We start from the raw sequence: 24,634 nt of genomic DNA on the forward strand, positions 1-24,634 counted from the left end.
TCATTTTATGTCCATCTTTTGTCAAAGCCAGATGAGTTGATTCTCCAGGTGTACGTGGGCTTTGGTGTGTAGTCACAGACCCTGCTAAGGTGAGTTGTTATTTAGTCGTGTGGGTTTAATTTTCCTCTCAGTGTTTTTCAAGAAAAACCACTTGTTGCGGGTCTGGCTCTTGGTCAGCTTGCCTTCCCTGCCTGCCCTACTTTTTCTTTACCTTGCTTGGTGTTTCTTGAAGTTTCCCATAGGGTTTGGTGGTGTTTCTCTGCTTACCCAGGTAGAAAGTGCCTCTTTCAGAGGGCTCCATCTTTGGTATTGTGGTGGGGTTAGCGCTGGTGTAGACTGAGGAGGGACACCTGCACAGGCACCCACTTGAGGAACTTAGATTTTAGCCTGTAGCTTGAAGATCCAGGTTCACCAGCCAAACAGCACAGCATGGCTGAGAAGCTAGACTAGAGGCTTTCCCAGTGGGCCGTGAGTCTGAGAAGAAGGAAGATTGAGAAGAAGGAAAGGCTGGAGGGAAAGAGCTGACCTGAGGGAGGCCCTGGCCCTTAGTGCAGTCTAGGAAGAGTCCCCTTTAGAGAGGGTAGGAGAATCAGATGCTGTTCTCTGGTGGAATAGGGGCCAGGGGCCTGCTCAGAGTCTGGTGAGAAGACCCACAGTTAGGCTCAGCCTCAGTTTTGGAGCAGGAAGTTTTCCTCCCCCTGGAGGGAGAAGGGAGGTTGAACACATAAATGCAGGCATTTGACTTCCTTTTTCTCCCCTGCCTTCTTGCTGGGGTGTGCATACTACATTCTGGCTGTGCTCTACTGGTGTGGACCTGGAGTTCACTTCAGGTTTTAGGAGGTCTGGAGATGGAAAGATACTTGCCCAGATTACACTGTCACTGTTGGAGATGGGGAGCATGCACTCAGCAGGGGCTACTGAGGTTTCCTCGAGGCTGCTGTCAAGTGGTCAAGACCACTGAAGAGACTGCTGTTATCTGGAGTGAAAGGTGCCATGATGAAACCACACACCTGGGTGAGCACTGTGGGGTCGTGACTGTCCTGCGGGGATGTGGAAGATGGCTAGAAGGGGGCCTGGTGACATGCTTGCTGTGGGTCGGGATGGGTCCTCTTGGCATTGCTCAACAGCTGACTACTACAGTCTTCTTGAAATCATCTTTATCTGTACTTTTGTTATGTTTTCTGTTTCTCTGGCTTCTCCTCCTCAGTCACTTGGGTAGATATTAATACTTCTTTTCTTCCTTTTTCTCATGTTGGTGTTTCTTAAATAGTGGTGTTTCTTTGATTTCTATCCTGGTTGTCTTTTCTGTTTATTCTACACATTCACACTTATCAGTGATCTCATCTTTTGCCATAGCTTCAACTATCCTCTGTATGCTGATGTCTTCTAATCTTTTTCTCTAACTGGAGAAAAGAAATCGGCTTCATCTGCCACATAAACGCCACACCTGCATATCTAGCTACCTACTCTACATATCCACCTAGTCGTCCACAGGCCCCTTCAAGCTCAGATGTTTATCTTTCTCCTCACACCCTGTCCTCCATCATTCCCTCAAATAATGACTGGCACCATCTACTGAGTTTTTCTGTCAGAAATCTGAAAATTATCCCTTCTGTATCCACACCAGTTAATTGCCAAATCCTGTTGATTCTGCCTCCCAGAGGTTTCTCAGATTTATTGCTTTCTTCCCATCCCTACTTCCCTGCCCTAGTCAAGATGATCATATTCTTCTTGGATTGCTACAAAAGTCTTCTAACTAGTCCCTTTTGACTCCAGTTTTGCTGCTTCTATTCCATTCTCCTAATTGCAACAGATTATGTCACCCCTTGGCTTAATACCCTTCAAGGTTTGCCCTTGCCCTCAAGGGTAAAGTCCACACCATTTATTGGGACTTTCAAGGTTCTTGCTTACATCTTTAGCCTCACTTCCCAATATTCTCTGTGCCACCCTTGCACCCCTCCCCACCAGCCACATGCACAAGCTGGCCAGTTCCTGGTGATCCCTCTTCTTTCTCTAGGTGCCTTCCTTTGTTTTCCTGGAGCACATGTACACATTAATACATAAAATGGTGCTGTGGCTGCCTCTACTTGTCTGTCTCTTGCACTACATTGTGAGCACTGTTGTAACCTTAGGACAAGGACAAGGCTTGACATGTAGTAGTTGTTCAATAAATAATTGTTGAATAAGTGACAACTAAGTAATGGAGTGTTCCTGTGGAATCTCTGCTCAGGAAGAATGACAGAGGACTGTTAGTAGGTAGATTCAGGAAGCATTCATTGCCAGTGTACAGGACAAATGGACTAGAGGAGGAATTCTTAGGCCTTGCTACACCAACCTGAATGTTAAGGGTTAGAGAACTATGCTGCTAATGTCAAGAAGCCCTGGATTTCCTCACTGCCACTGTGTGTTGGGCCCTGCATGGTGGGAACTGAGTGAGATAGCCCACAGGCTTAGGCCAGGGAGGAGGAGCTTGGTCCCAGGAGCAGTGCAAAATGCTTTCTCTGAGAGATTTGTGCCTCCGAAACAGAGGGTTGGGACTCCTGGAAAAGTGAACATCAGAGAATAAAGAGAGACACTGTTTATTGAGCACTTATTACTTACCAGAAGCCCTGTTATGCTGTTTACTCATATGATGTCATTTAGTCCTTACCACAGTTTCTGCGGAGTAAGTTCATTTTATAACCCTTTTTTAACAGATGAGGAAACTGACGCCTAGAGAGGTAAGTAATTTGTCAAGGGCACATAACCTGTTTGTGGCAGGGCAAGGCTTTGAACCTGGGCATTCTGACTCTAGAACCATGTGTTTAATGAACGTCCTCTCTGACCATCCTCCTTCATGGGCTGTGGTTTGGTGATACACGGTGGGAATACCCTCCTCCTCTCCTTTGTTCGCACCGAGTGGCAGAGCCTCGGGATGTTTTCTGACACCCTAGGCTGTTGGTTCCTCATTTGGTATTGGTAGGGGTTGGACTGTTAAGTTCATTTGATGTGGGAGCCTAGTTGGCCAGGAGATGTGGTGGGTATGATTTGGGGCTGCCTGAGAGCCTCCTTGCAGGGTTACAAGTTAATGAATCTTCAGATCTGTTTTAAGGAAACCTCAGCCAGTATCACTTTGGACACCTCTATTCTGTATTTATGTTTGGAAGCACATGGGGCATCGCACCATGTCACCAGGCTCACAAGAGCCTTGCCCCTTGCCCACAGGTGTGCCAGTTGGTATCAGCACTGAACTGCATCACCTTTGATTAGCAGCCTGCTGGGGGAAGGGGCTTGAGTAAGAACTCCCTGCCAGTCTTGACTTGTCTCATTTCCCATTACTTTTATCTGTCCTTGCAAGCACTTGGGCTCCCCTCCTGAGCTAATTAAGTTTGCATGTGTTTAGACATATTGCCAAATAGGGCTTAGCAAAGCGGAACTGAGCTACATCTCTTTCTGAGTAGGGAAGGAAAGAGATATAAATGCTCCTCCACAAGGGCCAGGAAGAAGCATGGATTACATGAAGTGAATGCGTGCAGATGATGGGCATTGCCTGGCCTTCCTAGGGACACAGAAGGCCTGCCAGGCAGCCTTCTGATTGGCTGACAGGGACAAGTGAAAGCCCACCCTCCAGCTCTCTTAGTGAATTGGACATTCTAAGGGCGCTGAGAATGGAAAGAGGGCAGGTTCTGAAGTATTTTTCTTCCAAGCACAAGCAAAGTTGAAAGTCAAGTTGCATGAGGAATTTGTAGGACTGTGTGCTGTTTGCTACCAGTCTGAATCAACCTAGCTCCTAGGCCTACAACCACCTATGTGGCTAGCAGAGTGCAGGGTGACCTTCTTTCCAAGTCTGTGAGAAGTGCATTTGAAACTTGGATAGCCAAAGGCCCCAGTTTTCTTTTTGCCTAGAAGGGCACCAATTCCCCTGCTCAGCCATTGTAGTGGTGGGTCAGGGCAGTGGAGGGAAGGAGACTAGTGTGCCCAGAACCTCCCCACCCTGGAGGTTGGGTTCATCGTGATGGATCATCATAGTGAGGTAATGACTGATGGCATGTTTTTGTGTCAGACGGGTGCCTGGAGCCTTTTCCCTAGTGCAGGGTGGCCTGAGGTCTGAGATGCCCTGTGGCAGAACATATTTGGGTCCTATCTAGGGGGCAGTTATGGGGGCAAACTATGTCGTGGCCTCCTTCTCTGAGGTAAGGAATGAGGGTATTGCCTTCTGCCAAAGCAGAAGAGCCAACTGAGGCCATAGTCAGGGTCTCAGTCCTGTGGGCATGAGGGTAGTGGGTTAGCTTCCTGGCCATAAAAAGTATCTTGATGGGTGAGGTCGGCTCAGAATCAGCCCAGGCTCCCAGTGCACAGTGGGGGCAGGGGTGGAGGTTCTGAAGATTGTATAGGAATTCTGGGACTTAGAGTTGTAGTCTGAGCTCAGAGAGAATGGGAGCCAGACCTTCTGCCCTCCCTTCAGTTTCCCTGGAGCCCTCTCGTCAGCAGAGGTGCACCGGGTTAGCCCCAAGAAGGCAGCGTGAGTTGATGGGGTCATGTTTCAGCTGCAGCTAATCCAAGTCACTTGATATAAATCTCTCCCTGCTGCCTCTCCCCTCCCTCACATCCCCAACCCACAGACAGGGAAATGAATCCTGGCCCTCACCCTGAATACATCATGGCAGGCTTGCCTCTAATGAGAGAGGGCCATTCATTGTGGGGTGAAGCTCCCTGCAGAGCCTGGGATGCCATTAATTAAAGAAGAGCCACCTGAAGCCAGTCGTGCGGTGCAGCCTGCCACGCTCAGATGGAGCGGTGGTGGGGTAGCCTCGTTAGCCTGACAGCTCCTTGGGCTGAGAGTTCTTGGGCTTGGAGGAACGAGAGGTGCTCCGCCTCGGCCTGATGCCCCTGGGGCTAGCCTACTCACAAACATGAAAGCCCCCTCCTGCGCATGTCCCCGGGCCCAGAACTGGCACTAAAGGGGCTCCTGATGGTGGGCTTGGCTGGGGATTAACCATTTCCTAGATGCAGGCCTGAGGGTAGGAGCAGGTTTCTTTGGAGCCAAAGCATCTCTTCTGGTTCCCAACCTTGGCTCCCTTCACACTTATCCATGTGATCCTGGAGCTGCAAGTCAACAGGCATCTCACCCCGTGTCCTTCCTTTGGAGCCTGAGTTTGGGATAGGTGCTCTGCTCTGGAAGGACTTTGTGCCTCAGTGGGGGCTGGAAGAGAAGCTCTGCTGTCTGGTCAACAAGCACAGCCCCTCTGTGGCAGACAGGGCCTCTGGCGTTTTACTTTCTGGGCACTTCTAGGCTGTAGGGTGGAACCCCAGTGGCAGCCTCATTTCCTCACCCCCTAGGAAGGTGTCAGAGGATCTAAATCATTGTAGTGATTATAGGAACCCCTGGAATGGAAATTCTGCTCAGTGAAAACGCTGATAAAAGATAAAGATATTTGCTTAATGACTGATCAGGCTTCAAGATGTTGAAAGCCATAGGAGCCTCATGCTTTGGCCTGAGTTGATAACTGAGTGGTTCTTGACTGCTTAACTGGTCCAGAAGCGAGTGTTGCTGCCTTGGTTCTGGCCCTGGATTTGATAAGAGGCTCTCCCCTTGACCATAGATGAGAGTCTTGTCACCTCCTCCTTGCTGGCTGGAGGGGCTGTATGTTCTGAGACTTTCACCTGAGCCCAGAGTTGGGCTAACTCAGCCAGTCTCTGCCTGGTTTGTCAGGAAGACAAATTGGATCCTATGTTGGTGGCTCTTCAGGGCAGTCTTTGGAATTCTGGTTCTGTGCTCTGTGGCAGAATCCAGGCTGCTTCAGAGGGCCTCAGAACCAGCTGGACACCTGGCTGCACTGTATGACCTATCTCTGCTTTCCTATAGCTTACCTGGCATGGAATAGAGGTTCCATGCAGCCTCCCACCAGGCCACAACCTCCTAGGTGGGGGACCCTGGCTCTACTCTTTTGTATTTTGAATGTTTTTCACCTTCCTAGGCCTTGGCCATTTGCTTGGGCCTTTCTGACCTCTGTCAGATAGAGAGTGAAGGCTGGAGGACCTTTTTTCCCAAGCTCCAAGCAGGAACCACTGGTGCTCCTGGAAAATATTTTCCTTTGTATGAGATATTGTTTAGATCTGTGTTTTTTTAAAAGCACTTTTTGAGCATCAGCTTGTTTTGGGGTCTTTAAAGAAAATCAAGGCCTGGCACAGTGGCCTACACCTGGAATCCCAGTGCTTTGGGAGGCTGAAGCGGGATTGTTTGAGGCCATGAATTTGAGGCCAGCCTGGGGTAGCAAGGCCCCGTCTCTATTAAAATATATATATATTAAAAAATAACCTGGTGTGGTGGCACACGCCTATAATCCTAGCTACTCAGGAGGCTGAGGCTGGAGGATTGCTTGATCCCAGGAGTTTGAGGCTGCATTGAGCTATGAATGTGCCACTGTACTCCAGCCTGGACAGCAGAGTAAGCCCCTGTCTCTTAAAAAAAAAAAAATTGAGGTATGAAACAGGTGCAGATGCATAAATATATAAATATGAAGTGTATAGCTCAATATATTTTTATACAAGTATACACCTGGGTAACTACCACCGAGCTCAAGATCAAGAACCTTTTTCATCATCCCAGGAAGTTCCCTTGTGGCTCTTCCCAGTCAGTGATGCCTTCCCCTTGCCAACTACCACCCTTTTGACTTCTGTTAGTTTTGGTTAGCTTGTACCTAATCTTGGCGTTCGTACAAACGGAGTCACGCAAGGCATTCTCTTTTATGTCTGACTTCTTTCGCCCAGGCTAGAGTTCAGTGGTGTGATTTTGGCTCACTGCAACCTCTACCTCCTGGGCTCAAGTCATCCTCTCACCTCAACCTTCCGAGCAGCCGGGACTGTAGGCACGTGCACTGCACCCAGCTGGGTTTTGTATTTTTTTTGTGGAGACAGGGTTTTGCCACGTTGCCCAGGCTGGTCTCGAACTCCTGAGCTCAAGCAATCTGCCTGCTTTGGCCTCCCAAAGTGCTGAGATTACAGGCATGAGACACACTGCACCCGACCTGTGTCTGACTTCTTTTGCATAACATAATGTATAGGAGATTCATGTGCATTGTATGTATCAAGAATTTAGGCTTTTTATTATATTTCTATGTAGTATTCCTTCGTATTATACTACATTTTATTTTTTTGTTGGAACATCTGTTATACTTTATTTAGTTATTTAGTGTGTGTTTGCTGAATGAATATGTGAATCTTCAATTTAATATGAGAATCTCCCTATGCCCATCAGCTTGTCCCAATCCCCCTCACCCTTTCAAACCTAATTCCAGTCCTTTGGCGATGTGGTCTTCCCTGTCTATTCTGGAACCTACACTGGCCTCCCTCTTCTCTGAGGCCTTATGATAGGGAGAGACTGGCCCCTGTGGAAGTGGCCTTTGAGCTGTATTGACTCATTTATTTATTCTTTCAGCAGATGTGTTGACTACCTGCTATGTGCCTGCACTGCTCTAGGTATTAAGGATACAGCAGTGAATAAAGAAAGAAAACTTCCCAAACATCCTGCCTTCATGGAGTTTGCATTCCAGTGCTTGCAGCTGTCTGCCTTTTGGATCTAATGCTTGAAGAATCTTAGTCTTGTCCAGGCTCTTCTGTCCTTTGGGATTCTGCAGGAGCTAGATGGCGAGGGCCTTGCCACCTTGGCAGGACTTCTCTAGGGCTTGTGGCCTTTTATCTTCCTTTTCTGCTGATATTGGTACAGGTGACATTAGCTGCTGCTGCTTGGCAGTGAAAGGGTTTCTCAATATTGGTGCTTCCCTTCCACTATCCTGGAGTCTGATTCCCTCTGTGAGAGGAGAGAATTAATCTCCAACTTTCCATGCCTGTAAGGTGAGTGACCTCTGTTTTGTCAGCGCTTGCCAATCTGTCCTCTAATTCCCAGCCAGGGTAATGGAGACATTACTTTGTGCTAAAGCAAACCACCAGTTCTCCTAGTGCAGATGCTGTGCAGATCCAGGCACTGGGAAAGACAGGTCACATGCAGAGACAGCTCCGCAAGTGTCTCTTCACAGATGCAGAGGCACATGAAGGCTACAGGGGTGTTGGCACCTGAGCCACTGTGCTCCTGAACTGGGGCTGGCAGATGCAAGAGGCAAAGATGCCCTGTCATCATATTCTTCTTATTCCCCAGCCATGCCATTAGGGTGGCTGCTTCTGTTTGGTCTGAATTAGGTTTCTTTGGTCAGGTTTCTAAGAGCACATGAGAGGCTGTGAACACCCCAGTGAAGAAGATAAGTCAGGGAGCAGAGGTCTTAGGAGTTGAAGGCCAGGGAACTCAAGGCTTCAACTGGCATAGTGGCCCATGCCTGAATGATTTGTGGACTCTGGGGGCTTAGCTTTGTAGGGCTTTGGGAAGGGCAACTGTGAGTGGGTGGGATAAATTCTCAGTGTCCCTGGCTAAAGGGTGACACAACTCAGACTTGATAGTTCTGTAAAACTGTTTCTTCCAAAGCTTGCGAGGACGTTGGTTTGGGGAAGAAAGCCAGCCAGCCCAGAGAATCCCGGGAGCCTGACAGGCCTTTTTCTCTGCGATTCTTTCTCGCAGGCAGCCCGAGGCAGCCTGTCTCTTTGTTAACAGAGTGACAGCAATGTGACACCATGGAAATAATTACTAACAAATCACGGTGCTGACTGCAAACAGCTCTCTGTCTTCAGAGGCATGTCAGGGTGCATTAGAGCAGGACTGGAGGCGCGGTGCATGTGGGGGCTGAGGCACAGCCTGCTCTCAAACACTCTCTTCTTCCCCCACCCTGACCCCTTCCTGCGATATCTGACTTTCTTGCTCTTGGCCTTACCCGACTAGGTCAGCTAAGGGGCAAGCTGGACAAGTGGCATGTAGCTGGTTTGGCTTCCTCTGGGCAGGTAGCTAGGACTCCCATTTTTGCCAAGGAGCACCTAGGTAGTGATGAGAGCCAGGAATTTTCACTGTGGGGCCCCGAAAGGTGGAAGGATGCTCTATTTTTGTGATTTACTCTCTGCCATTGAGACCAGCCTCACCTGCCAGTAGTTTGGGGTTTTGGGGTGACAGAATATTTGCTTCGGCTGGACCCAGATTGTGGAGGGAGCCTTGCATCCCTCAGCTCTGTTGGCTCAGCTCTGGTTTCTTCTTCAATTGCCATAGTCAATTTTTGGTGAGTCGACTTTGTCCATTCCCTCTTGGTTAGCAGAGTGATTGCTCTGACTGTCAGGACTGTAAATAATGTTCCTGGTGTATGTGGCTGGAGGCAGCGCATGGGGTGGGGAAAGGAGTGGAAGGAGGAGCAGCATTCTGGCTCCCTCGCTCACCCCCTCCCCTCTCATACAATATTTATCCAGGGATGGGAGTCAGATGCAGCGACCTCAGGGGTCACCCAGTTAAATAGCTTCTGAACCTCCCTGCATTCTAATTGCTGCAGTTGTCCTTTGCTCTGGAGACTTCTCCTCCCCATTGTCTGCTGAGGCACACACTAATGGCTGTCCTCCCTGGCCCTGCTGGGAGGCACGGTGGAGGGGGGTGGAGAAGAGAGCTCATTGCTACCTTCCTTTCCCCAGGGATAAAGGAATCTAAGGCCTATTAACAAGTGGCTTTAGCTAGGAGGAGCACAGTCCCCTGCTTTCCCGGCCCCCTCCCTAAACCTAGCTGGAGAAGGAGGCCCAGGCAGTAGGCTTGGTTGATGGGGCCAAGGGGCCTTGCCCATTCTCAGTCGTATAACCAGAAACATGGGACCAGTGACTCCTCTACAGGCTACAGGAAGCCAGGGGACACACCCATGAATGCTCATCTGATGAACATCATCCTGTGTTCCCGTGGTCCCACACACAGGGTTTGGAAGCTTCTAATGAGTGATATTTCCTGTTGAAATTTGTTGCATTTTTCCCAAAGATTGGCCAAATGCAAAAGTTTGTTTGGTCCCCTGGAAGTTGATTTAGATGATTGCTCATGGTAGCAGCCGTGTCCCATTCATTGATTTAAGAGTGGCATGTGCTATACATCTTCACAAGGACCTTTCAGTAAATACCAGTTACCCTCCACTGCAGCTCTTCCCTCCCAAGGAATCCTGTTGGAAATTGCCATTTAAGGTGCTGACCCCAGCATATCCCAGAAGTGTTGGCATTCCTGTAGTAGCCTAAAGTCAGCACCTGTTGAGAGCTGCTCTGGGCCCTGTAAGTACTGTGCTGGGGACTATGGGGACTGCCAAGTGATCAGGACAGAAAGACCAGCACACATATACCTAATAATAGGGTAAGTAAGGTAGAATATGAAGACACTGCAATAAAGGCACAAAACAAATGCTGTGAGAACCCAGAGGAGCACTGTAGAGAGATGGAATGGTAGTATTTTTTTTAGCACTAAACTTTGTTTTCTTTTGAACAGAATTTTAAAGCCCAGCATGAATCTGGTTGAAGATGGGGAAAAGCCCAGCCCATTCTTCCTCCTCTTCCCCGGGTCCATGAAGTAGCCTGATGTTCCTCATTAGAACCCTAGGACTCCATGGAACACACTTTAAAAATCACTAGCTTATTCTAATGCCCATCTAGAAGTCTTACTCTGTATAGGACAAGTGCCTCTACCTCTTGAAGGAGTCAGGGGAGCTGGAATCAGGGCAGAGGAGACCAGCTAGAGGGTTAAAGGCACAGCTGTGTCTTGAGTACCTATTTGAGAGTGGAGGTCAGACTGCATCCCCGATCCTGAACACTAAGAGGATGCCTCTCTGCGGAGCCTCCAGAGGGCATCGTAGGCCACACAATGGCAGCTCAGGCATAGGGTCAAGATGGCCACAGGCCAGGAGAAGACTGTAGTGGGATGAGCAAGGTGTCTTAGAGACAGCTCAGTCTGCTAAGGAGCTCCTGGTTTCCCTGACCAAAAAGAGAATAGCTCGTTAGCTGAGGCACTGACCAAAGTGTCCTGGAAATCTCCCACCACTTGCTCAGGCTCCTCTCCATACCCACTCCCTACTGGGGCTTCTGCCATTCCATCTGGGAAAGAGAGCTCAGGTCAGGCCTTGATGGCAGCTCCAGCACTTCTACAGTCAAGACAGGTGGAGCACTGTGCCTTTCCCTGATGAGTTGCCGTGGAAAGGACACTGGAGAGGCACTTGTCTTATTGTTTCCCTAGAGAGGGGCTGGGGAGATACAAGTTATAGAATTTTAAGGACTATTTGTGGCACTGGGGAGGTGCTTGTCATATGGTTCCACAGGGTGTTTGTGGCACTTGTATGCTTCATGTGGTCTCCATAGGGAAGAAATGAGAGATAGTTGGCAGATAGGCTAAAGAGCCATGGAGCAGGGAGGCGCTATGTGCATATACAGTGCCTTTTGGAGACTTCGAGCAACTTTGGCACTAGGGATTTGAAGCTGGCTTTCCTTGGGAACACCAGCAACCTGGACCATGGGGCATCCCTCTGCACTGCCTGTGTTCTGGTTTCTGTTGGGAACTCTCCAGAGCAGCATGTCTGGGAACACTTCCAGCTGTGCCGCCAGACCCAGACGCAGGTGACGGCCTTTCGTCTGTACTATAGGGAAACCAAGAGGAAATTAAATGTCATTTGCCCCCTGCACAGCAGGTCGCTGCCAGATCAGACACTCCTGCTCAGAGCTGTGCAGAGGGCACCCAAGGGAGGGCTTATGCCTGCAGCCATGTCCTGTGAGCTGTGGAGACTCCCAGGTGATGGCCTGGCTCATTCCCAGGGCTTTCTCTGCCCGGCTGGGTTCACCCTGGTCTGGAGCCCAGCCCAGTGCTACATGGCAGCTGTGGCCCATGCCAGGCCAGAGGTGCATGTGTACCAGTAGGGGGTAATGGAGGGGAAGGACAGAGCCTGGGGGTAGAGGACACACAGGAGACAGTGAGGTGATCAGCCCTGCCTCAAAGAAGCTGTGTGGCATTGTGGAAAGAACAGGGCTTTTAGAATGACGAGACCTGGTTTCCATTCCTGGCTTTACTGCTTTCTAGTTGTAGGGTCTTGGGAAGTCACATTCCCACTCTCACTCCATTTCTTTGTAAAATAATAAGGAGCTCTGGCTCCTGACATCTGTGGGGGAAATGTAGCTTCCTGTTAGGACTGGTGCCAGAGTTTCTCACCCCACCTCACCTGAGTCTGGAAGCATGGCCTGTAACCCCTTGCTGTGGGGCCTCACTGTGAAGTAAGTGAGCTGAAGTTGGTTGAGGTGGGGTGGGTGGTAAGTCTGGCCAGGAAGGCACAGCTGGTCATCTCTCCCTGCCTCAGGCCTTTCCTTCTTATCCTAGTCCTCTCAACAAGGCATCCCAAGGCCTTGATGAGGTGAGTGAGGGTAACGGTGGCAAGACGAAGTGAGAGGCTTGCCAGGGTCACCCAGCCTCACTGTGGGGCTCAACCGGCTGCCTCCAGCCTCATGCTTGCGCTCTCGTCCCTGTTTGAGAGGACAGTGGGGCTTGCCCCACGCCTTTCTGCCCTTGAAGTCCTGGTGGTAGGCCATAGTTCTCAGCTCCGCAATGACATTTATTAACAGCGCTTTGGGAAAATATGTTTTAATATTGCCAGAGTTCTCCCTAGAAAACCCCCCAGCCCCCAGCTCACCCCCATCTGAAGCCTGGCTGCTGGTGGTGAAATTCATTAGTGTTCCCTGACAGGCAGTGGCGACAGAGGCGCTTGCTGTCGGCTTCCCGCTCCCTCGCTCTCGTGCTCCTGCTTCACGCACACTGATATTTAAAGCTGATGGGCTGCTTATACACTTCTTGTACCATGACAAGTTTGGGGAGGGGGTAGGGGAGGAAGAGACAGACAAGGAGCCAGCTGTCATGCTGGTATTTCAAACAGTACTCTCTCCTGACCCTTCGCAGGCTCCAGCAAGTGTATCATCTTTCTGAAGCCTGTGGTTGGAATTGTAACCTGCAGCTGTCCCAGAGGATGGGGGCAAGTGTGGAGGCAAAGTGGGCTGATAAGTCAGCAGTGCATTCCCTCCAGGGTTGTGGGCCGGCAGCGGAGAATGGAGGGATCGCATGTGTGCACGCACGCGCACTTGCTTGAGCCTGGGGAATTGCAGCTGAGTCTCTGAGTACCCTTGACATTGCCCTCCCACCAGCAGAAGTGAGATGGCCACTTCTCAGTAGTCACTCCTACAGTGACCGTTCTGTGTCTGCTGTGGTTATCTTCTAGGTGGGCCTGGAAGCTCTCTCAAGAGAGAAATCAAGTTCCATTAGCCTCTGTCTGAGGGTCCTGGGTCTCAGTGATACTCCTGAATATGAAGTGGTTGGTTGATGTAGAAAGCTCTCTCATTTTGTGTCTGGCCTGGGGTCTTGGCTTTTGTTCCTTGGTATTTGTGTGCTGATTCTTTGGATTTGGAGAATGAGTCCCAAGGTGCTTCCTCTACTCATAACTCCTCCCCTCAGCCCAAGCTTCTTGGAATTTGTTTTGCAGCTGTGGAGTGGTTCTGGAACTTTCCCTTTTCCTGTCACCCACAGCAAGCCTTCTCCAGTATCCTTTTCCTGACCAAGGCACTGTCTTGGCAATGCAGGTGGCCTGGAAGCATCTCCAAAGGCCATTGCAGGTTTGATCTTAATTGATCTCCTTATAGCCGGAATCCCTTCTATGAGGCCTTATTTGTAAAGCATGTTTCCCTTGGTTGGCTCCTTTAACCCTCACAGAGCAGGGCGTGGAGGTGAAGTCACTTACCCCAGGACACGTGGTCATTTGACCAAGTTATCTTAGTGTAGTGGAGCCGTGGTACTGGGCAGGGGTTGAGCCGCATGCCCCACCGTCAGGGGACTTTGATGGGGAGAATGAGTCCCAAGGTGCCATCTCCATCTGTCACTCCAGGTCCTGCAGTAGGCGAGGTCACTGGGGAAAAGGCCAGGCTCCTCTCCTCCCTGCTCTTTTGCCTTGTCAGTGCCATCAGTGCTGCCACTGGCATCCTCAGTTTCAGGTGCAGCAGTGTGGGACTGTCTGTCTGAGGGGTTATTCACAGAACAACCTGGACATCTTCTCTTGGAGGTGGAGCCAGGATGCCTTTTTTCTGTGTAGGCTGAAGTGTATTCTTGAACTGTCAAGGACCACCTTTGATGTGATCTGCTCCTATAGTAACCCCAGCCCTCCCCAGCACTTTGTCCTGTAGGCTTCTAGCAGGGGTTTATGGCTTGGGGCTGATGTCCCTGGGCAGTGCTTTTCTCTTCCTGTTCTTGCTGATTCCTATCCCGGCTAAAGGCACTGAGTACTAGGCCTGCCTGGGGCGGGCCCATGCTGTGTCTTCTGACATGGTGCATCTTGCAGGTGAGATAGATACTAACCAGCTTTGATAAGTATGAGGCTCATGCATTAATTTTTTATACATCAGCAGCGGCCAAGTGAGTGAATTCAATTATGAGTCTGCCTTCTCTCTACCCTCCTTCGCTCAATGTGGTAGTTCAGAGCTGAGACTAAGGAACCTGTTGAAATGAGAAACCCCTATTTCCTAGCTTGACCCCCTCACTAATTCGGGTTAAATTGCTACGCTGTTGCAGTGGTGACACATTGTGTCTGCCTCTGTTTGTATAAGAGGATGCGGTGGGGGAGGAAGGACCAATTTGTGCAGAGATAAAAGGTGTCACGGGCAGATAACTAACGTCCCAGCCTCGTGCCTGCTCTCATTGTTGCTCAATTTGCTCCGTGTGTAAGCTCAGCCTTCCCCTCTTTCTTCCTTCCCTCCCCTTGGTCATATTTTACCTCGATGCCACAGTGTAATGATGCCCTGCGTAGTGGGGGAGGAGATAGGCACCTCTGGCTGACAGCCCTTCCTGATAACCAAATTCCAGCCCATCCATCACTAGCTACTCTCCTCAACTTGAGGAAAAGTGATCGTGAAAGGCAGGCCGTTTATCACCCAGGGTCTGTTTATCTCCTCTGGGTGGGGGAACGGAAACAGGAGAGACAAAGAGCTGTGTCCCCAGCTAAGTGCTACCTCAACTGGAGTAGCCTGAATGTGCTGGACACAGACTCACATCGTGCTACCTGTGGAGGCTCTGACTAGATAGGACTCCCTGACTGGGATCCAGTGGGAATGGGCCCTTTCCTGAGGCTCAAGACTTGGAGAGAAGCATAGGAAATTGTGGCAGTTATGAGCTGCAGGGTTGCTAGCGACAGCATTCTTTGAGAGTGTATTGGAATGAGCAAGTGTGGCAACTCTGCATGGAAGCAAGCCCACCCACCCCTCACAGGTATCCCTGTGGTAGGATCTTCCAGCTGGCTGGTTGGTTGGCTTCTACTGGCCCACTCCTCCCCAAACCTGGGCCTTCCGTGCCTCCATGGTCCAATGATGACTTTGAAGAAGACAGAGCCTCTCCACACTCCCTCATTGCTGCATATCACATGGAATACAGTAGTTTGCTCCTGCAGGTGAATAGTGTGTGCCTGTCCTGGAGCTGGCGGGCACCAGGACTGCCAGCTCACATCACTCCAAGATCCAGGTACCACAGCCTTTCTTGAGAGGGAGAAAGGAGCCAAGGAGGCCTCCAGAGTCTGCTGGTCCCCTTCCTCTTCAAATTTTTGAGTCTGCTAAAAGTGAGAATGACATGCATCTCCCTGAGTTGGGTTTCCCCCTAAGTCTTGAAGAGATGAAAGCGTGGAAGGCAGAGTGTCCATCACCTTTTCCAGCATGGTGCCTGCTCTTTTGCTGGTCCTAGCTGTTGGCCTGTCTGCCAGTCTGTCTGGCAGACCTCCATGGATGTGCAGCTTTCCTTGCCTCAGCTTAGCAACTCTCCCCCCACGTCTGCCTCACCTAATCTTCAAAGCTGAGCTCCCGCTCACAATAGCTTCACCGTGGCCATACCCATTAGTTAGGGGGGTGTTCCCCTAATGAGCTACTCCCCTGCCTTGGCTGGCGCCGGGCTAGCCACACCTGTTTGCCATCAGGGCTGTCTCGGGCCGAGCCAGTGTGGCTCAGTTGCAGGTGGCAGGGCTGAATGAGGGGTGGGGTGGGGAAGGCTGGCTCCTTTTGCTTTGTGCTGTGTGCTTATGGGGGTGAGGGGCAGTTTCTTACACCCCCGTTTCCTCTATATTGTTCTCTTCTTTCTAAGCGGGGGGAATGCTCTTTGCTTTCTTTTCTGTTATTCAAAAGGAGTAATAAAGGAAGTTGAGTATCTTGTCTCTTCTAATTTTCCCCTGGATGGAGTAGAGAGGAGCTGACTAGGGTCTGAGGGTAGGGTTTGTTCATCTGTTCTGGTGACCTTGAGGGGCCAGTGTGGTGATAGCAGGGTCACATGATAAATGCCAAGGGTGGACCACCTTTCTGGCCTAAGACCCCTAGTCTTTGGAAAGCAATCATGTCCCTTGAGCCCACAGGCAGGATTGGGGGACCCTTCCTTAAAGGGGCCTCTTGCATTCATGAAACTGAAGGAACTTTTGATTTGGTTGAAAAAAATCTCATTCCTTTTTATGGCCTGGACATAATTGGCTCTTTTCTATTGGCCATCAGTGATGTCATTCCGGCCCTCATAAAGAAGGGGAAATCACACCTGTGGACTCGGTGCATAAAATTTCATTGGGCAGCAGTAATAAGCATGACCAGATGATGTTTGGGCAGTTGGGGAGCTTTGTGCCCAGTGAATCCAGCTGCATGGAGACCTGGGCACCATAAACCTGCCTGCACATTCGTGCCCGCAGGCTAGTCCAGGGCCCACTGCCAGTGGCTCTTTTCTTGGAATCAGGATCTGGTAGGAATGTACAGCATTCAGACCCTTTGTCCCTGGGGGACTTTTTTTTTTTTTTTTTTGACAGTTTGGTGGTACCATGTACCCACTGATACCCACTGACCTTAGGCTCTTAAGAACCTTGAACCCAGGCGTGGCCTTGAGCAGTGACCACTATGCTACTTGCTTCTCTAAGGCCCCAGGCTTTGCCTTCCCAGGGACTGTAGAGAACCCTGAGTGTATCTATACAGCTTATGCCTGTGCAGTCAGAAGCTTTAGGTTCCGTTTCTAGTACTACCCTTGGCTTGTTGTTTGAACAAATCCTTTTCTTCTCTGAGCCTCAGTTTCCTCTTTTGTGTAAGGGATGATGACCACTCTAACCCACTTTCCTCACAGATTTCCTGTCTTGATCCCCTCTAAGCTGGGGTAGGGTGTGTGATAGAGATATGTAGCTGTCTTCCCATGAGGCACCTGCGAGCTCAAATTCTGGCATTTGGTCCTATGTCTCTCATGAAGATGGGGCTGGGCCCTGCCACATTTGTATGGCTTGTGTCTTGGAGTCATAGGGCTAGGACCACCCAGAGGACTATTCAGCAACCTGAATGCCTGCGAGTGACTCTGCAAACTGTGTGTGTACCTGCAAGTTGCTAGAGCCCCTAAGTGAGAATTATAGTGCCTAACCCCCATGTGCATCAGTCAGACATGGAATTCAGAATGGCACTCAGAACTGCTGCTGAGCCATATCTCAGGCTGAGTGTCCAACCTGACAGTCTGGTCTGTCCTCAGTGTGGCCCCTCTGGGATAAGTCCTCGTCTGAGAAGGACAGGTATGATGCTACTGACGAAGACCCTTCTTAGACAGTGGAAATGTCTACAGCTGTGTCTTCCCTTAAAATTCTGCTAAAGAGAGCGCCCCTTCCTCTCCCAGGGCTAGCCAGAGCCAAAAGGACTCCTGGCCTGTGTCAACTAAAAGAGAGTGCTGCAGTTGGCTAGGGGAGAATAAGATTGAGGCTCCCTGCCTTTTGCTGGCCAGTCCCCCTGACTTATTCCCTTTGTAGATTCTGCTGCTTCTGGTGGCCCCCTTCACTCATAGACCTTAATGTGATTTTTCTAAAATAGCTGAGTTCAGCAAGGATTTTCACAAATACCAAGGATAAAGAACATGAAAGAAAGATTGAAGGAAATAGAATTATTGTCAGATTACAGTTCTGCTTTTTAGGCAACCACATTCTAGCTCCTAAGGCTACCTTTCATCCTTAAAAACCTTGCCTTATTTCCTCATGTTCTTGGTCCTTCATTCCACATGGGCACATCTGTCTGGATACTCCTTCATCATCTTGGCCTCAGCCAGAATTTCCCTTCCGGGAAACTGACCAGTTGTAGTTAATGTCACTGTGCCACTTGGATGTTTGAGAGTAACCTGTTCTTCAGGTGAGATATCTTGGGTCTCATAAAAGTAAATCCTTACTATACACTGCCTGAAACAAGGGGATCAATTTTCTGTTAGTATCTGTCAAATATTTGAAGGGTAATGGAGGGAAGGCTGAACTGCTTTGAACTTTCTGGAGTGGAATCAGTCATCTCAACTGGATTCTTGTAGCCAAACTTTCTAGAAAAGGATTTTGCACTTGTAATCTCCACTGTGTTATCTTGCACTCTTTCCACACTTTGCAGGTTTCCTTCCGCCTCCCACACTCAGCCCGCTGATCCCCCTTTCACGAAGATTATTTGTGACCTCCTCGTTACTCAATCCATTGGGTTTTTCCCAACTGTCATCTTGCTTGACCACTCTGTGGCAGTTGACACTAATGACTTACATTTCAAACTCAAAAATCAGTTCTATATATTCCAGAAAGGGGAAGCACGCTTTTATCACAGTTTAGATTGACCACAGGTAACATGAAGTGAGGTCAAAAGAGCATGTCTGACTTTAAGTGTCTAATACCCTGAGAAAGGTCTGGGGCCCTGCCCTTTGGGAATGGGGATAGGTTGGGTAAGTCCTGACTCATGGCATATTGTCTCCTGAGGAACTCTTAAAGTTGATAAGGATATGTGAGTTGGAGAAGAGGACTCTCATGGAAGCTTTCTAGACCCTCAGATCTTGGAAGGGTTCTGTGAGGAAAAGATGGAAGTCTTTTTCTCTGTATTTTCTAAAGACATACTTTGGACCAATGGGTAGATGTTACAGGGAGACAGACTTTAGTATTTAAGGAAGGATGTTCTAAGAATCGAGTCCAAAATTAGATCTGGCCGCTTCATGAAGTGAGGTCCTTTTGTGTATGATGATGGTCTGATGGAGGTAACCTGGTTTCATTTTAGCTCAATAAAACTTGCAAGGCATTAGCCTGGGCCCTCTGCTCACCTCACTCTATACTGTTCCCAGGTGATCTGATTTACTCTCCTGGCTTTAATTTTACTTAAGTTATGTGAATGATTACATTAATAATTATATTAATGATTTGGCAATCCGTATTCTTATTCCAGACCGCTCTTCAAAACTGGATATCCAGTTGCCTCTGAGACACCATTTCACTGCCAAGTATCTCCTAGGCACTTCAAACTCAGCAGACATCGAGTGCTTATTGTGTGTCAGGCATATATCTACAACTGCATTCCCAACCTCATGCTTCCTTCTAGTGGCATACTAAAAATGGGGCAGGGGAGCAGTTCCCCCCGAGTTTGGGCAGAAAGTGGGTATGCTACAGGCAGAGCATTTAAAAACAGTAATAAAATTGACCAAATGCTGGCTTGCTCCAGATGTCACATAGGCTCTCCATGCCACTGCTTCCTTCTTTGGATCCATCTTAGTGAGCAGCACGAAGCTAGCAACGTAGCTCTACTGTTTTCTCACTGGGCCGCACATTTCATTTAGTCACGGAGGCCTCCTTTACATCTTAATGTCTGTTCCTTGATCACCACCTTTACCACTACTATTTCTCTCTCCCGGCTCCTACCCTGCTCTTTTAGTCTATTATTTTTGCTGCCTCTAGAACAATCTTGGTGAATCACAACTCATCAGAGGCTCTCCATTGCCTGTGACAAAGCTCTTCTCTTAGGAATAAGACTATGATCTTTCCTGGCTGCTATTTCCAGTATTGCCTTCCTCCATTCTTGCATATGCCCCCATGCTCCAACTTAAGGCTGTTTTTGTCTTTCTTTCATTGCCCGTACCTCTGAACAAACTGAGCCCTTTATGGGCAAGAGTTACATCTTACTTTTTGACTCCTAAGTTCCTGACCCTCGTTAAGCATCAGTGCATGTTTGATTGAGTGGATTTGTCTGAGTAAAACAGCATCACCAACTAGAGGGGGAGATAGTTGATAAATTCTAATTTAAAGAAAAAAAACAAGAACAGACCCTTGATTTAAATTCTGACCTCTTCTTATCCTTCTGCCTGGCCTCTTCTCTATCTGAAACAAACCTCTAGCCAGAGGCTTAAATGTGAGCTGAAACCCCTGCTCATCTATCTCTAAATCATATGCTCTGCCTTTCTCTCCTCCTGTCTTGTCTGTCTGCCTCTCTGCTGTAGCAAAACAACAAACCAGTGCATAGAAAGAACATAGGCTTTAGAGTCAGACAGAACTGGGTTCAGTTCTTGGCACTATCATATTTTAGCTGTGGGACCTTGGTTAACCTCTCTAAATCTCATTTTCTAGTCTGTAAAATGTAGACAACAGTACCTATGTCTCAGCATTGCATTGAAGATGAAATGTGAAAATATAAGGTGCTTGGCATACTGTAAGCCATTAAGAAATAGTGGCCTGCTGCTGTCATTTCGAAGAGAGTTTTTGGGCTCTCACACTTGGATCTGAGGGCTAGAGCTGGAGCCCAGTGTCCATGGTGCTGGAGGTGGGGTCCCTTTCTTTGGTGGGGTGGGACTCATGGCTAATGGATTGACCTTTTGAGGTCTGTTTGTCTTGTAGGCTCTGTTGGACTTCCTATCTTAAGACTTCATACCTGGGACATGGATGCGCCCAACTTGTTCTCTCTTCCCTTTTTTTGTAGGCTCCCAGGCCAGTGCCAGTACTTGGGCTTGCCAGTGGCGGATTACTTCAAGCAGTGGATTAATCTGAAAAAGGTACTGTGTCTGAGCTCCAACTGGGTGCTTCCCCTGGTGCTCTTGTGCTTTAGAGCCCCCGTCCTTTGCTTTCTTTTCTTATATCTGTTCTCCTTCCTTTTCTTTTTGTTCTTCTCTTTTCTTAACCTCTTCCTTTTCCTTAGCTAATATGCACTGAAATGTGGTTATTTCTGACAGTGGAGAGCTGCTTGGGGACCAGGCAGCTGGGCAGATTATGATACTGCCCTAGTTGGTGTCCCCCAGACATGCAGAGAAGTCCAGTTGAGGAGATTTCTGGGGGCTCTTGCTCAGAGCTGAGTCTGTGGGCAGAGCTGCCTTGTCTGTAGGAGAGACGTGGCGCTAGCTGAGCCTCTGGGAAAGTATTCTCCTTTGTTGTTATCATGAATGTGACCTCTGACCCTCCTGACTGGCCCTGATATATCACTCTGGTTGGGAGGCAGAGTTCATTTAAGTTGGCTTTGTTCCTGCCTTGCTCCAGGAGAGCCTGGTTCATGTGAGGAAGAGCCATGGAATCTAGAGTCCATTTCCCTTTGGACATGAGGGCAGAGACTGGAACTCATGTAGCGTCAAACATCTGGGGAGCTGGCGCTGAGGCTATGGACCGACAAGGACCCTGTGTGGCTAGGATAGTGAGCCCTGGAAGAGAATGAATCACTTAGAAAACTGTACTTTCCTAGCAGAGTATCCCTGCTCTAGGGGGATCCTTGCTCTGGGAGGCCCAGCGCACTAAGGAGACTCACCTCTATAAATCATTCTGATCTAAGGGCAGCAGTCCTGGAGCAGCCTCAGGAGCTTCATGCTACCAGTCAGAGGAAGCTCAGAGAAAGGAGAACACACCAGGGGTCAAGGTAGTGGCTCCCAGGGCGCTTAGAGAAGAGAGAGGTCAAGGGGGGTGAGGCTAGGTATGGCAAGGATTTGAGTCTTGACCTGGGCATTCAAGGAAGGTGGGATATGGATAGGAGGAGAAGAGAATGCTTTCTCGGCAGGGAGGGCAGCATGCTTTTGGTGTGTGTGGGGCCTGGAGCTAAGCAAACATGTGGAGTAGCAGTGGAAGAGAAAGCTTTGTAAGTATTTGTGCCACACTGACAATGACCTTGGACTTAGTTCCATACTTTGTGGCATCATTTGTGAAGTCCTTTGCTTTCCACTGGTGGACAGGTGCTTTGCACTTGGCTTGTTTGCAGTTTGACTCCTACTCCCCTTTCCTGCTGATCTCCCATGAAACTGGGCAACTGCTGCTTACTACTACTCTTATGCTGAAGAAGCTAGGCACTGCCCTAGGTTTGGGCCTTGCCCTATGGCCTGCCTTCTGTCTGAAATGTCCCTCAGTCATCTTCATCGACATATTCCCTGCCCTGGAAGATTCAACTCAGTTTTCACTTCTGAGAAGCCCAGCAGTCAGTCTCTTGCCTTGAGGTTCCTTGGCACTTGGGAAATCACTTATCTCAGTTGAAACTGAATCCATGTGTATTTCCTTCCACACATGGCCATCTGGATCACAGAGATGAAGTCTGGTTCCTCTCTGTGTCTCCGGTGGCTAGGCCAAGGCTGGGTATAGAGTATGTGCTTAGTGAGTAATTGCTGGCTGACGGATTCATCTTTGAGGACTAGTTCCACAGAGGTCCCCCAAGGCAGAGCTAGGCATGTGGGTGGGGCTAGGCGTGTGGGTGTGGCGAGGCATGGACCCTGGAATATAGCATACCGGCTGTCAGAGCACATCTGAGCTGCTTGCTGGCCTCAGCAAATGCAATGTGAAGGCCCGGCCAGGCGAGGCAGGCGCTGACCATGAACAATTACCCTGTGAAGTTCACTAGACTTTTTGGTGTATGGATAGCTCCCTGCCTCCAGGTTCCTTGGCAGAAAGGCAGGAAAGCAGCCAACTCATGTTGTAACATTGCCACGCAGGGTCACCTTGGTGCTGCTGGCCCAAAGGGTGGGAGTAGAGGCAGGCTGCCCAGAGTCTGTTTAGCTTGGTTCCCCTGCAGACTGTGCTGACCTGAAGAGGAAGGGAATAGGTACAAGGGGAAACTGAGGACTCTGTTCCTAGTTGGCCTCGTGATTTCTTCGTGTGAGGTAAGCTGAGCAAGTCTGGGAGAACAAGGGGTCTAACCCCTTCCTCTCTGTACTCCAGCCACTTTGTATTGCAAGGGTGCTTAAAGGCCCGACAGGAGAGATGGCTTAACTCTGGACTTTAGCTCAGTCCTTACCAACAGCCATTCAGGACATAGAGGCTGCTGAGTCCTGGAGGCCCAGGGGCATGGTACTCTTTCTGACCTTTATGCTGTGTGACTTGGTGCAGGCTGCACTAAGATTCCTGCTTAAAAAGAGTAATGATAAAAGCAAAGCCAGAGAAGTCATTGTCAAGGTTGCAGGAATATTATGTAAAAGCCTTACTCCATGCCTTGTGTCCCCTGTGTGACCCAGGCTCTGGTTCTCTACAGGGTTCCCTCCTGTCCTTGATCTTACTTTGTGTTTCCCCCTTCCCTTTCTTCTCTCCTCCTCCTCCACTCCCCCAGCAGAGCATTACTCCTTGAGAAAGGTGGGGAAGGTCCTGGTCTGCTTGGTCACCTGAGACTTGCCTAGTGAGTGAGCAACTGGGGATGAATTCACCATGCCTATTTCCTAAGACCTCTAATCTGAGAAGAGGCAAAATGTCTTTCAGCTGCCCTTACTTCTCCAGAAATGGTGTGGGTTGCATCAGGAAATAGGCACTTTTCAATGGCCAAGTTTCCACATCTCCCGCTGCCACCTACTTCCCCTGTAGCAGAGTGGAGCAGGCCCGTGTTTGCTGACATTTGGAACGTCATTGAATGATCTTATATTCTTATTGAGCTGTCAGCATAGAGAGGACTTGGGGCCCTGCTCCCAGCTCCCTCCAGGAGATCAGAGCTGTCACTGAGGGGCCAGAAGAATAAACACACACACACACACACATACACATGCACATGCATAAATATACACATGTATATGCATGTGAATGCATACACCCCAAGTGAGTATACTCCAGATTGCATGTCTGTATCCATACATGTGTTCATGTATATGCACATATTCATATAAGCAGTCACCTGCAGAAGTATTTGGAGACATACCCAGACATGAAGGTGTTTATACATTTGTATTCATAAGGTATAAAGATATGTGCACACAGGTAAACATACATATATATATATATAAAATATATATATCTTCATCAATAAATGAATATTCTTTTGTGTGTGTGTGTGAGACGGGGGATGGGTCTCCTCTGTCACGCAGGCTAGAGTGCAGTAGTACCAACACAGCTCACTGCAGTGTTGACCTACTAGGCTCAGATGATCCTCCCACTTCAGCCTCCCAAGTAGCAGCTGGGACTACAGGTGCCCATCACTATGCCTGGCTAGTTTTTGTATTTTTTGTAGTAATGGGGTTTTGCCATGTTGTCCAGGCTGGTCTCAAACTCCTGGGCTCAAGCAGTCCGCCCTCTTCAGCCTCCCCAAGTACTAGGATTGCAGGCATTAGTCACCGTGCCTGGCCAATAAATATTTTGAATGCCTTCTGTGTGCCAGGTACTGTGTGAGGGCCTGGGGATAAAAGAAGGTAGATATTGAATAAATAATTTTAGTTGCATTGAGTAACACTAAACAGTTCAGAGTCATGGATCATATAAGAAGGAACTAACTTAATAGGGTGGGGTCAGAGAATTGTTCCCTGAGGAAGGATGTCTAAGCTGAGACCTGAAGAGTGAGTTGGAATTGACTAAGCACAAAGTAGCATGTGACGAGAGATTGAGGTGAGGAGAAGCCTGGCAGCTTTATGAAACTAGAATGTAAGTTCTAGGAAGAGAAAGAATTTATGTCTCTTGTTCACTGCTCTACCGCCATCACTCTGAATAGTTCCTGGCACACAGATGTTTAATCCTTATTTGTTGAGTGAATGAATGCCTAAAACATAGTGAAG

At 49.0% G+C, this 24,634-nt stretch overlaps 1 protein-coding gene across 12 annotated transcripts in view; it reads left to right on the forward strand.

Annotated features, from left to right (window-relative positions):
* ERI3 (ERI1 exoribonuclease family member 3) overlaps nt 1–24,634 on the forward strand; it is a 136,212-nt gene that overhangs the window by 50,236 nt on the left and 61,342 nt on the right. For all 12 annotated transcript variants that reach the window (XR_001887293.1, XM_017881848.1, XM_017881846.1 and 9 more), the window contains one exon: nt 20,623–20,695. Coding sequence is in view for 11 of the 12 variants with exons in the window: in XM_017881848.1 (XP_017737337.1) it covers nt 20,623–20,695 (73 nt within the window). In the remaining variant the exon portion in view is untranslated. The remainder of the gene's footprint in view (nt 1–20,622; nt 20,696–24,634) is intronic.

This window comes from Rhinopithecus bieti, unplaced genomic scaffold (assembly GCF_001698545.2).
Source record: "Rhinopithecus bieti isolate Rb0 unplaced genomic scaffold, ASM169854v2 scaffold_12155, whole genome shotgun sequence".
In the NCBI taxonomy this organism is placed as follows: domain Eukaryota; kingdom Metazoa; phylum Chordata; class Mammalia; order Primates; family Cercopithecidae; genus Rhinopithecus; species Rhinopithecus bieti.